Source organism: Amblyomma americanum, chromosome 10 (genome assembly GCF_052857255.1).
Source record: "Amblyomma americanum isolate KBUSLIRL-KWMA chromosome 10, ASM5285725v1, whole genome shotgun sequence".
In the NCBI taxonomy this organism is placed as follows: domain Eukaryota; kingdom Metazoa; phylum Arthropoda; class Arachnida; order Ixodida; family Ixodidae; genus Amblyomma; species Amblyomma americanum.
The window spans coordinates 146,848,273-146,861,719 of NC_135506.1; the positions used below are offsets into that span (position 1 = coordinate 146,848,273).

The 13,447-nt window shown below is 50.0% G+C and overlaps 1 protein-coding gene across 6 annotated transcripts in view; it reads left to right on the plus strand.

Annotated features, from left to right (window-relative positions):
- The window catches only part of shf (WNT inhibitory factor 1), a 492,096-nt gene that overhangs the window by 404,087 nt on the left and 74,562 nt on the right, over positions 1 to 13,447 (plus strand). For all 6 annotated transcript variants that reach the window (XM_077641125.1, XM_077641124.1, XM_077641126.1 and 3 more), the window contains exons 5-6: positions 3,384 to 3,488; positions 8,508 to 8,603. In XM_077641125.1, coding sequence (XP_077497251.1) covers positions 3,384 to 3,488; positions 8,508 to 8,603 — 201 coding nt within the window. The remainder of the gene's footprint in view (positions 1 to 3,383; positions 3,489 to 8,507; positions 8,604 to 13,447) is intronic.

Here is a 13,447-nt window from a genome sequence, read left to right on the forward strand (position 1 = left end):
TGGGGACCCATGCGTCGCAATAACCTATTTCTTTCTCTAGAGTCTGATGGAATCGGCCTTCTTCACTTATTCGCGCATCAGCTTTTGTTTCGCGTTTTTTTTTTCTTTTTCAAATCGTCAAACCACCATTTTTTAGTAGCAGTGCTTATTAGGCGTCTCAGAGCTTATTTGCCTTTCCTATTCGCACCGACGGGACACACTCGTGAGGGGCCTTTATGGGGATTCCTTAAGGAAGTAGCTGACACCTTCAATTTCCTCACTGTGCGCTTTTCTTTAGACTACCTGTATACCCTCTCCAGAAGGCAGATGACTCGGGCACTTACAGAGTATTTGTTTCCTGTACCGTTGTATCGGCAACCTTTTCTGGAGTCCCTTCACACCGGTGTTCTAAAACGTGTTAGGTTAATGTGCATTTCTTCTGCCGCAAAAACATTCTTCTTTAAACTGCGCACATCCACGCTGCCTGTGAAGGCATGGCGTCATGCTAAGGAGATGCTTGCGCCATGGACGGTGAATTTCCGCCTGTGCAATACACCAGAGATAATGGACCATTGTTTTATTCTGTGCATTGATGCTAAATTCTTCTCGGACATTTTACAACGAACAATTAAGAAGGACATTGACATCACACCCCACAGTATCCGTTTTTTTGCCTGTGGAGAAAAACTGTGTTGTGCCATGTGATCTATTTATGTTCCTGGGACTATTTAGTCTCTGGAAGAGCCGAATGATGGACCGCCAAGCCGAATCACCACGGTCGTCGAAATCTTTGTTTCGTGAACAATGCGCTGGGAGTATATGCTGTCCTGCAAGAGCCGCCTAGCTGGCTCCCCTATCTGGTTGCATGTGTGTGCCTCCCAGACTTTTTATGCTTTGGAAGGAGGGTTCATGCAGGGGTAAGGTGGCCTGGTGTTTTGTGGCGTAAGCGTGCTTAGACTTCGCTTTTCGGCACTATTTCTATGCAATAAAGAAAAAAAAGCCGTCGTGGCGGAGTGGTCGCGGTCTCCGCCTCGAAACGCCAAAGGCCGCGGTTCGATTCCCAGCCTCGACACAGGGTTGTATTTTATTTAGTGAGTGTGCAGGGGTGGGGGGGGGGGGGCTCAGTGGCCACCGACGCCGTGGCTGAACACGTGGTCGGTCACGTGGTACGGAGCAGCTGCCACGTGGTTCTTCATGCGGTTGGTCACGTGGTGCAGTGCGACCATGGTGGGACTGCGAGCACGGCGAAACTGCGAGTTCGTGGCCAATGTCGCTTTCGCTACAAAATGTGCTGGATCCTCTGCAGTACAGGAGTACGTACGTCGCTCTCAAGAAATGCCCTACGTCTAAGTTAGAACGAGAGCTGCAGAAACTTCTTGTCGACATGTTCCATTTCGTACCGCCTCAGCATAAGTCATTGTACTTCAGGCTTCTCTGCCACAACGGATCCGCATTTGCTTTGTATGGCTTGCCAAAGATCCACAAGGAGGGCATACCTATGCGTCCGATAGTGGACTTTACCCGTTCCCCCTTGTGCCAGATTTAGGGCTACCTTCGCCGCGTCTTCGCCACCGCTAGTCGGGAAAGGATCCACGTTTATACGGAACTCGTACGAGTTAAGCAAGGCAGCAATGTGGGCAAGTTGGCTGTACATTTGGTTTACAAGTACGAGTTCATTGAAAAGGTGCGTGACATCTGCGTGGACGGCGATGACTTAATGGTGTCCTTCGACGTCAAGTCTCTGTTCACCAGCGTCCCTGTGGATCTAGCGGTGGATGTATGCGGCGCTGCCCTTCAGTCAGACGAGAAGCTCGGCGAAAGAACACCTTTCGAGGCACCGGACCTGCTGAGGCTGTTGAAATTTTGCCTAGAAAACACGTATTTCGTCTTTCGAGGCACCTCCTACGAACAGCTGCATGGAACAGCAATGGGCGCGGCCACTTCTGTCACGGCCGCCAACCTGACTTTGCAAGCTATAGAAAACCGAGCTCTGGCGTCTTTCCAACCTCGGCCTAAGGTCTTCCTGCGATATATTGATGATTGCATTTGCATCATGAAAAAGGATGCACTCGCCGCCTTCACAGAGCACATCAACAGCATCGCTGAGGACATTACGTTCACTGTCGAGCAGGAGGTTGCCAACCGTCTGCCTTTTTTGGACGTGTCAGTGAAGGGAGATGAATACGGCCTTCAAGTTGTTTCAAGTCTTCAGTAAGCCCACACGGGCAGGTGCCTGCATTTTAACTTGGTCAGCCCGGCATACCACAAACGTAAAGTTGCGGCTTCGCTGATTCAACGATCCCAAAGAATCTGCTCAAGACCTGAAGATCGTGCCTAGGACCTGATACAAATGCGCCGTGACTTGATGAACTGCGGCTACCCTAGAAATTTTGTGGACTCCGTTGGAAGTCGTTCCGTGCGGTCAGCGGAACCGGTAGGCAGCCAATGCAAAGGACGTACCGGGCATAAGTGAAGCATTGGCACGTGTCCTGCGCACGTGCACGTTGCCCACATTCCCGCCCGCAAGTTACGACACGAGCTTGTGAATGTCAAGGACCAACTGAAGAAAGAAAAATTTCCGGGTGTTGTGTACAGAATTCCCTGCGCTAAGTGCGACTATGTTTACATCGGCGAGAGCGGGAATTTTGGAAGGCGTCTGAAAGAACATATGTCGGACGTGAAGAATAACAAAGTCACTTCCAACGCACATGCGGTGCACGCCGGATCGGTGCACGCCGGAAGGTGCTTCTATCACCGCCAAAGAAAAGAACTGACTTTCACGCCAGTATATCGAGCCATTGGTGATTCAGGCTACTGAAAAAAGACTTAATCGTAACTCCGGCAATCTCCCGCCAACCTATGCAAGATGCCTGGGACGATTATAGAAGCGTATTTAAGCGTCGCTCTTCCAGAATAAATTTCAGTGAACAAGGCTTCCATACAGAATCCGGAACGTCTTGTTTTGACACAAACCTCTGGCCGGCGCCTTCTTGTTTCTATTGAAATGAATTTCTTTCTATCCGGCCAGACGAGGTTTCGCCAGACCTTAGATTTCAACTTGCCCACTATCCATCCTTCAGCTGCATCTTGTTCTCATTCTCTCAAGTCACTCTTCCCACAGGCATAGTTCCTTGTTATAACTTTTATAGATTTTAAGAATTTATCGCTTTTATCCGGCCCTTTACACCGCCCCCAACGTTGACTCAGCCGACAGCTTGCCTCGAGGCTACTTGTGCACCTTTCGAATAAACATCAGTTGTAAGTCATCCCCTGTGTTGTACGTTCCTCTCTTCGTCCTGCGTTTCCGCTGTTCCCTTTTAAGCAAAGCCACGTGAAGAAGCCAGCACCTCTCTTCTGATGGGCAGGAGGCACGACAGGTGACGCTGCCATCGTTCTTCACGCAGGACCAGACCCGGAGTGTGATCGCAAGTGCGCCAATGGGGGCCGCTGCAACGGCGACAAAATCTGCGAGTGTCCCAAGCGATACATGGGCCGCTACTGCCGGACAGGCAAGTGCTGTTTGTCATACTGGCACATTAATTCTGCCATCCTGAACTTTGTGCGAGCCTATTTTTTTTTCGATAAAATGAGAAGCGACTGGAAGCCTCGCAGCTCTTTGACGCTGGTGCGCAGTGAGGCTCGAAACGTATCCGAGTTTCTTTCTTAAAGAAATTTCTCGCTTTATATGGAATGCTGTAATGTCTGTTTCGCTTCTTGAAGGATTTGCATTGTCGTCTATGCATAGACATCTGAGTCTGAGAATCACTTGTAGCCATTGATTAAATGGACCGTTAGAATTAAGTGAGTTAACATAATCAATGGTTCGACGAAAGTTCGTCTGGTCAGGCATTGTGTTAAAGAAAAAGGAATGCGGTCACTGACCATGCCATGAAGTTCAAAGACGTTTCAGAACCTCGTACGAGTTCCTTGATCACTGAGCGGTACAAGAAATTGTCGCGACTTATATACGTAACACGTGGCGCAAGGAGCGTGCGTAGATGGGTGGCACGGTTCCTTGCACCCGGTTCATGGTAGCTGGTGTCGATTGTATGATTAGAGATTCCATCAGCCGCCGAGATGACACATTCCTTTCCTTCGCGATGACAGTGGCGTGGTCCCAGTCAATCGTATGAGTATGCTCTTGCACATGCTCGGCAATGGCGTTCGCCCTGTGATTATTATTTCTTACCTCACGTTTGTGGTTGTTAAGCCTTCTGAGGAACTTTCCTGTTTCGCCAACGTAAACCTGGGGGCAATCAGCACATGGGATCTGGTAGATGACACCTGGAAATCCTTCAATCGGCTGTGACATTCCTTGTGTGTGCTACGAGGTTCCGCGTTCGACGGCGCGGCGTAGACGGAGACCCAGATGACAGCGGTATCATCAATTACCCAGTCATGCTCTTTGAGTGACGACCAGAACGAAGGGGTTTAAACCCAACCGGACCCAACCGGACCCGCCGCCGCCGCCGCGGGGAAACGGGCTTTATCCTCCCCAATTGGCGTGGCGGTTCCAGGGGCGGCCCTCCCGAGCACATTCCAGGACAAGGGAACTGTCAGCGGGCCAGAGCGCGCCTTACTTTGAGGAGCGAGTGTCAGTTGATGGATGGAGAATGGAGGCCGGTGACCCGCGGGAACTGTCAGCGGGCCAGAGCGCGCCTTACCACAGCCGACGCTATGCGCTACCTCGAAGACAACCTTCTTTCCCTCGGACTCAAAACGTGAGGGGGGCGAGACCATAAGTGGGGTGGTATGTTTGTGCGCCGAAGTGAAAGCCCTAGCCCCCCCCCCTCCTTCCCCTCCGGCGTGGTCGTCCTCACCCTAGGGAGTGTGGAGAAGAGGATATAAAAATCGACAAGCAGTACGGAAGAAGGACGCTCAGGACGACATCGTTCGCCAAGAGGGCCTTCAGCGCCGAAGCCCGAAGGCGTGCAGCTTCTGCCAGCAACCGCTCGAGCCCAACTCCGGAGCCACTCCATCGCCCCCATGAAGTCGTCGGCACGTAAGCTCGGACGCCCCAGCCTCTGAATCTTAATCATGTATAATTATTGAATATATCTGTTTGTTTAAACTGAGCCATACGGTGTCTCTTTGCCTCTCCGTCCCGTGTGGACCTGCGCATTATGGGGGTCATCACACGGCAGTTTATCTTTCACGTTCACGAGCTGGTTACGGAGCTTGCTGGTCGGGATGTGGGCAATGCGCATGTCATATTTTGCAAACACGCGGGATAGTGCTTCGCTGATTCCCTGCACGTAAGGAATGGCAGCACGCGCCTGGAATGTCTTGTTGCTTTGTGTTTCCGGCTGCAAGATCCGCTTCTGAATATTGTGGACAAAGCGACTAGGGTAACCGTTATTAGTCAGTTCTCGGTGAATCGTCCTCAGCTCGTTTTGCAATGAATTTTCATCTGAGCATATGCGTACGGCACGTGTTATTAAAGACGATACCACCGACGTCTTGTGGCCAGCCGGATGACACGACATAAAATTGAGGTAGCGACCTGTATGCGTAGGCTTCCTATAGATCGAGGTGAGGGCGCCCTCATCCCTGCGAACCAGTACATCCAGGAATGGCAAAGAGCCGTCTTTCTCAAGTTCAACGGCGAACTGTATATGCGCATTCTGGGCATTTAGGCTGTCCAGGAAGCGTGTGACGTCTTGTTTCTTCAAAATGCACAAGCAGTCGTCTACGTAGCGGTAGAATACTTTGGGTGCAGGAATGAAGGTGGCTAGCACTTTTTCTTCCAGGGCTTCCATTACTAAATTGGCCGTTGTAACTGATATTGACGCCCCTATTGCCGTGCCTTGTGTCTGCTCATAGAAACTGCCGCCGTAGGAAAAATAAGTTGCCAAGGCAAAATCTCAGCAGCTCGCAAAGTTCCGGAACGTCGAAGGGTGTGCGGCCAGGGAGACCAGTGTCAGCTTCCAGGGCTTTTTCACATGTAGCTGCTGCTAAATCCACTGGTACGCTAGTAAAAAGCGATGTCACGTCAAACGAAACCATAATGTCGTCTTCACTCAGCGAGATGCCATGTAACTTAGATGCAAACGTGGACGAATTTCCGACATGCGTTGATGTCTTGCCGGCTAGAGGACTCAACACCTGGTGAAGATAGCCTGATAGCCTATAAAGTGGCGATCTGGTGAAGTCAACAATAGGTCGAAGCGGTACCCCAGACAAGACATTCCAGGCGCGTGCTGCCATTCCTTACGTGCAGGGAATCAGCAAAGCACTATCCCGCGTGTTTGCAAAATATGACATGCGCATTGCCCACATCCCGACCAGCAAGCTCCGTAACCAGCTCGTGAACGTGAAAGATAAACTGCCGATTGAAGCATTTCCAGGTGTCATCTACCAGATCCCATGTGCTGATTGCCCCCAGGTCTACGTTGGCGAAACAGGAAAGTTCTCCAGAAGGCTTAACGACCACAAACGTGACGTCAGAAATAATAATCACACGACGAACGCCATTGCCGAGCATGTGCAAGAGCATACTCATACGATTGACTGGGACCACGCCACTGTCATCGCGAAGGAAAGGAACGTGTCATCTCGGCGGCTGATGGAATCTCTAATCATACAATCGACACCAGCTACCATGAACCGGGTGCAAGGAACCATGCCACCCATCTACGCACGCTCCTTGCGCCACGTGTTACGTATATAAGTCGCGACAATTTATTGTACCGCTCAGTGATCAAGGAACCCGTACGAGGTTCCGAAACGTCTTTGAATTTCATGACATGGTCAGTGACCGCATTCTTTTTTCTTTAATTAAGTGAGTTCAGGTTGCCGGGGATTTCGCCGCACCCTAGACCACCAACAGTATGTATGGCGACATTTGAACAGTTCGCTTAGGGCCAGGTTTCTGGCAAGCCAATTTCTCTCGTTCATTCTGGTGACGAGATCATATTGCCTTCGTCGTGAAACAGCGCGCACAAAGTAAAGCACAAAGTTTAGAACAGGACGAAACATGAGCGTCCTAACAACTGACTGCATTTTGCGTCAGTCGCTCATGTTTCGTCCTGTTTTGTCCTTTCGTGTGCCTTTTTTTTTTTGCGCGCGGTTTCACGATGAATCACTACCAATTGGCCCAACGCTTGGACATCCTATTGTCTTGCGATAAACGCTAGTGACAGTTCTGATAGCCTGTTAAGTTATTCATATATTTCATTGTTCGCCCAAGTCTACCAGCGGCTAAAGCACTTTTTTTCTTATGACACCGCCTGCAAAATGTCGCTGAAACATCGCGAATATATTTCTGTAATATTCAGGCAATGGCCGCCGTCAAGTGCGAGGGAGTAGAATAAACTCGCAGCATTTGGTCAGCGCCATGACCGGCATTGCAAAACTGTGAGACTTAACTGCTGCATAATTAATATAAGCGAAATACGATAATTTCTGAACGTCTTTGGTCGGCAACAGCTGGCATAAACACTCGGGAGCATGAAATAAAAATGCAAAGCCGTTTCATCAGTTGCCAGCTCAGTAATTCGACCTCCTTTGCCGCTACGGTTAGGTAATGCAATGAGTTACCTCCCAGCAATCTACGGCGGCTGCCACTGTGATCTCGCTTTAATAAATAGGTCGAAAATGGCAGGACCTTGAAGAATTGCTTTACTTTCCAGTAATAAACTGAAATCACTTACAATCTAACAAAGGTAGAAAGAGCGCTAAATTTGACACAAAACACACACAAAGACGGACAGCACAGGCGCTGACTCCAGCAGTGTCACACAGTTGAAGCTGCACACAGTTGGAGTTGGCGCCCGTCCTGTCCATCTTTCTGTGTGGTTTGTGTCAAATTTAGCGCTGTTTTTACCTTTGTTAGATAATGTTGCACCAACTAGCCCAGCAAGAGGTACTTTTAAACCGCCGGACATTGAACGGATGCCAGCACACTGCCACGACCGGAAGATTGTTGTGAATACCTCGCTTTCCCGACTCAAAGCCTTCGCTGGCGATTTAACTGTGACTACACGCGGCGGCAATCAACCGTATGCTGTCGAAAATCCGTCTAGATCTGTGTGCGGGACAAATTTAGAATGCCCCCTGGGTTGATTGGAATTAGTACACCGAAAATTATTTTAACTGCAATTCTTTTATGCTACTACGCTCTCTTTTATTATTTTGCGTGCTTACTCGATGCAAAGCATGCGCACAATCCTGTCGGACCCAAATAGCCGATGACTAGTTCTTGGGCGTAAAATAGAAAGATAATTCGTTCTTAGTAAAAAAAACAATTGCTAGGCATAATAAAGAATAACAATTGCAGTATAGAATAAGCTCAGAGTATGTAGGATAGACATGCACCAGCAAACCGTAAGAACAGACGAAGATTGTCGCCGCGCATGAATGCCATTATTACTCTTGAAGACAGTAAAATGTCACTAGGCATGATCCCAAGCATGAATCAAGGAAGTATGGCTTGCCAGAAGAACGCACAGGAACGTGAAAGGCAGGTCGAAGCGTTGTGCACGAAGCTCCTGTGAGCGGAGCTCTGATCCTGGTCGCCTGCCCAGCAGCGCTGTGCTATCCACAGTGCATGAACGGCGGCACCTGCGTCGCCCCGGGGGTCTGCGACTGCGCCGTCGGATACCAGGGACCCCACTGCGAGGGAGGTGAGTGGCTGTCTGCATGTTTCTAATGGCGCGTTTCATTCCTCGCCAAACCAGTGGTAACAGCGCTAAAACAACGAAGAAATATCAGACTGGGACGACCTGTTCTTTATTCGTCCGTGCTGTTTTATTGCACTGAAAAATGTCGCACTTGCACCAAGTAGGCGATCCGCCACACTTGTGAACAAAAAGTAAGCCGTTGCTTGCACGTTTAAAAAGTTCAGAGGGCTGTCGATTCGCAGATATGCTTGAATTACACTGCGCTGGGCGGACGCACCGGACACCTGTGCGCACCGGTTGCCTTCATTCATATTTATTTCATTACTCTCGTCTGGTCAGTAACTTGACGAGGGCCTCGGCTTTGGTAGGCACAGGTAGCGTAAAAGAGGTCACTATTCTCTGACGCTCCACGTTACACTCGCTGTAATAACGGACCTACGGCACCTGCCGCTAGGTACGAAGGTGGCGCGAACAACACAACTTAAACGTGAGCACAAACCATCAAGAATATTAGCAGCTACAGCACCTTCGATGCGAAAATAACCCCTCTAGTATTATGCAACAACATCGATGTCTGGGCTAGTTGGTATCGATCCGTATTGAAACACGTTTGCAGCACGAAAAAAATTGGGACACGAAGAAAACGCACACGACGCCTGCCAAGCGTATTATCTTCCAGTTTTGTAGTGTCTCTAGGTCGCGTTTCATTTCACGATGATAGTACGCAACGTATAATATCCCCGAAAGTAGAAGATTGTACAGCCGCCACAAGAGCTCAGTTGGTTGAGCACCCTACATGATGCGCTGAGGTCGTGGGTTCCGTTCCAACTTGTGGAATGTGGTTGCTTTTCATTCCACACAAGGTGGAAACAGCTAAAAACGGACGCAGGGCAAGACAGAGGAGGCACACACAACACTGCTGCTTATTTCGATGAAAGAATAACAGTTATGGTTCAATGCCCGTGTATGATGCAGCGAAGTCTGGCGGGTTTCCCTCTTCGTTCTCCTACTTGGGGGAAAAAACGAAAAAGCTCTCCAATGGACGAGGGTGGGAAGGCGATTGAACTTCCACACGAAGACGTCACATGAGCTCGAAAATTTGGTGTCTTGAGCTCCCTGTAAACTTTCTCGTTTGTACGCCCAAATCTCTGGTGGCCAGCGGAGAACAGGAGCTTGGAAAACCAGGCCAGCGGTGTCCTGTGTTCCCTGTTCCTGTGTCTTCATCTTTTGCGCTGGTTTCCTTCTTCAATCATGCACCGACTCGCCCAGCTCTCCACTCTACGAAAAGCAGGCGATGGTCACTCCGTGATTGGCCCAACTGGAGTCTGTCTAAATTAACGTCTGAGGCAGCACTGAACTTTAAGCTCACGCATGGGAAACAACATAGCCTCGCATGTCAAGGACTGCCTCCACTGTTCCCCTCGGTTTCACCTGGCTATAGTGTTATCAGTCTGGCAAAATCAAGACGTGAGCGTGAGTTGCTGGAAGCGTCTTTAATCAGAAAGAATAACAAGACATGTATTAGCGATCCTTCACTTTTTATCACCGAAAAGCGGTGCCAGCTTTTGTCGTCGTAAATGTCTCTCCGTCACCTTGCTCTGAGTGAGCGCTTGCGGAGGAAAAACTTACCAATGTTGTTTTCTTCATCAGGATAAATCGGTTTTAAGTCCAGCGAAGTCGTGTGTGTCCCTCCTCTGTATTTTCCAGCTTTCGAATTTCGCTGGTTTTACTTGCGCATTATGGGCCAACTAGCCCAGTATTTTACGCTCTTGTTTGTTCTTTTACTTTACGGTGCTGGTTAATTTTCAAGGGTAAAGTGACTACACTATTAATTTCCCATTGATCAACACCGCAATACCGTTGTGGGATGTAGTTTCTACCGAAGGACGAATCCAGCATAAAACATAACTGTTTATTAGCGGCGGCAGCGGACGAGCATACCCACGCTACGCTCGTCCGGGTAGCGGAAGGAAAACAGCCGCTCTTCCCAGCCGGGCAGCCTATTTTTGTGGCCGCCGCTGGTGACGCGTGCCTGGGGTGACGCAGCGGTGGAGCTGTGCTTTATCGGTAACGCAGTCCATCGCGTGGTCGGGCGACGCTGGGCCGGATGATAACAAGGTGGAGGCTGCGCGGAAATGCGCGCAGAGTGTGTCGCCGCATCAGCCCCCTAAGGGCTTGTGAAAATCTGAAGTGTCAAGAGTCGTGCAGGCGGTCCGGGGTCCGAAGACGCGGCTCAGGTGGGCGACTCTGGCTGTGGAGTTGAGGCCGACGTTTCGGGGTGCAGTGAGGGACGCGGAGTGGCAGATGAAGACGATGGGTCAGCCTGTCAAGTGGACCCAGTGCTGGTGGGTCAGCTGCAGCAGCTGATGGCCGGCGCATGAGGAGTGGTGCAGCAGAGGGAGCTAGTTCTATTGCGGGGCGAGAGATTAGCGCAGCTGATGCCGGGCCGAGCTGCCCGGTACCCAGAGGGGGAGATACAGGCGCAGCGAGGTTCCAGGCAGGGTTTGGTGGGCAGTATGGGGCTGCTGGGACACGCTCACAGCCAACCTTGGAGCGATTGGTTTGAACGTGACGGGCGGCCGCACGAGTGGCACCCTTGCCACTGCAGAAGAACCGACAACTGAGCTAGCTGGTGCATCATGGACGTGGTAAAAAACAGCGCAGCGACGACGAACACGTACGAAGAAAGAAGACGGACAAGCGCTGACTAACAACTGAGGTTTATTGGAAAAACACAAGTGTTAATACACTCCAAAGAACAACCAGGATACATGCTTCTTCGAAAACACCTCTAATCATAGGAATCGAGATACTTAATCTCACGATCATGCAGAAGCACCGAAGCTGTGCTTACACAGGTTTCACCACTCACGTGGATGTGATATGCCTCACACAGTTCCCTTGTTAATTTTTCCCTATGCCTGCAAATAACTTTCGTCTCATGGAAGAGGGGTGCACATTTTATTATCGGGGGAATACGGGATGTTACTCAGGGGGCAATCTCTGAAATCTAACGCAAGGTTGGACGATGGGGGGCCTTTTAACGAGGTATTATGCTGACGTAGACGGGTGTCCACACAATTTCCCGTTTGGCCGATGTATTTCTTGCCGCAGGAAAAGTCAATGTTATATACTAAACTTTCAGCGCATGGCGTGAACTTCTTTTGATGTTTTATCTTGCTGGCTCTACTCCCGTTTGTTCTGTTTTTTAGCCTTTGCTTTCGTATCTACTATGGCACATATTTTTCCAAGTTTTTTTGGGGCTGAGAACAGCACTTGAATACTATATCTGACGCCTACATTTTTTTTTTAATTTATGTGACAAACGATGAACATACGGTATAACCTCATACCTCTTCATGTCTGTCGGGTCTAATGGATGGCAATTCTTGAAAAATTTTAGTTTCCTCAGAATTTTATGGCACGCAAGCAAGATTACCTCTTCCGGAAAGGCTGCCGATTGTAATCTACTAACCTGCTGACTAATACTATTTGCCATTCCTTGCACACAATATTTTGAAAGTGCTGATCCTAAACATGCAACGGCTATATCACATTTAACTAACTTAAAATAGGCTGAGCTATAACTAAGCAAGGGCTTCTGCGAGCGCTGTTGAAAAAAAAACCCAACAGAAGTGATCACGGCTCAGGGCCAACCTTAAGTCTAAAAAAACGGCCGTGGCTTAGCTTGGTTAAGCCTGGTGATTGCGAAGCAGGGCCAGCCTTGGTGAGAGATTTCTCCTCCCTTTTCATCGAACGCTCTTGTCTCTGCTGGGGTGTTTCTTCTGCACGCTGTTTTCTTCGCTTTTCGTTTTCCTTCTCTCGAAACGCACGTTCCTTCTCGAGCCGCTGTTGCCGCTGTTCCGGGGTTTCTTGGACACGCCTCTGCCGTTTAGTCGCGTTCCAGCGTTCTGAACTACTAGAAGGAGACTCACTGTCAGGCAAACTCATAATTTCTTCCTTTGCTTCTGCTGTTTCCACAGAGGAGGTTGCACGTTGTCGCCGAGCTGCATACTGGGCACGCCGCTTAGAAAGTCGTTCTTCTCGTTCTTCTTCCGTCTCCGTAGCTCGCTGATGCTTCCTCTTTGCATTCTGCCGAGCTGCCTTGTTCGTAGGCACCATCGTAACATCTGGCTGTATGACTGCCTTGGCGAGAGGAGCGGAGCTGTTTTATACAGCTGGTGTGACGTCACTCTGACCGTAGCGCCCCTGGTGAGAGGAGCGGGAGTTAGGCCGCCGTTGGTGGCTACCGCCTCGCCTCGCGACGGCGTGAGATGGGGCCCCGTTTTTACACAGCTGGTGTGACGTCACACCGACCGTAGCGCTTCTGGTGAGAGGAGCGGGAGTTAGGCCGCCGTTGGTGGCTACCGCCTCGCCTCGCGACGGCGTGAGATGGGGCCCCGTTTTTACACAGCTGGTGTGACGTCACTCTAGGTCACGTGGTGTGACGTCACGCAGCGATGTCACGCTAAAGGTCAATGGTGCCTACCACCGCCTCGCCACGGAACGGGCTGAAGTGCGACCTAAAGTAGTATTGCTTCGCAATAAAACTAGCTCGTTGTTCTTCGGGAGTTCGAAGGTAAACTTTAAACCTTGTCCGCAACTACCAAAGACCGTTAGTATTTCTTCTACATGGCCCTTGATATTTGTAGGCTCAACAAAAATTAAGTAATCCTCCACATACCTAAACGCCTGCTTTACGCAATATCCGAACTTGAATTTTATCGCCCTGTCAACATGACTCAGAAACAAATTACTTAGCGTGCCGCCGCGGTGGCTGAGTGGTTACGGCGCTCGCCTGCCGGCCCGAAAGACGTGGGTTCGATCCTGGCCGCGGCGGTCGAATT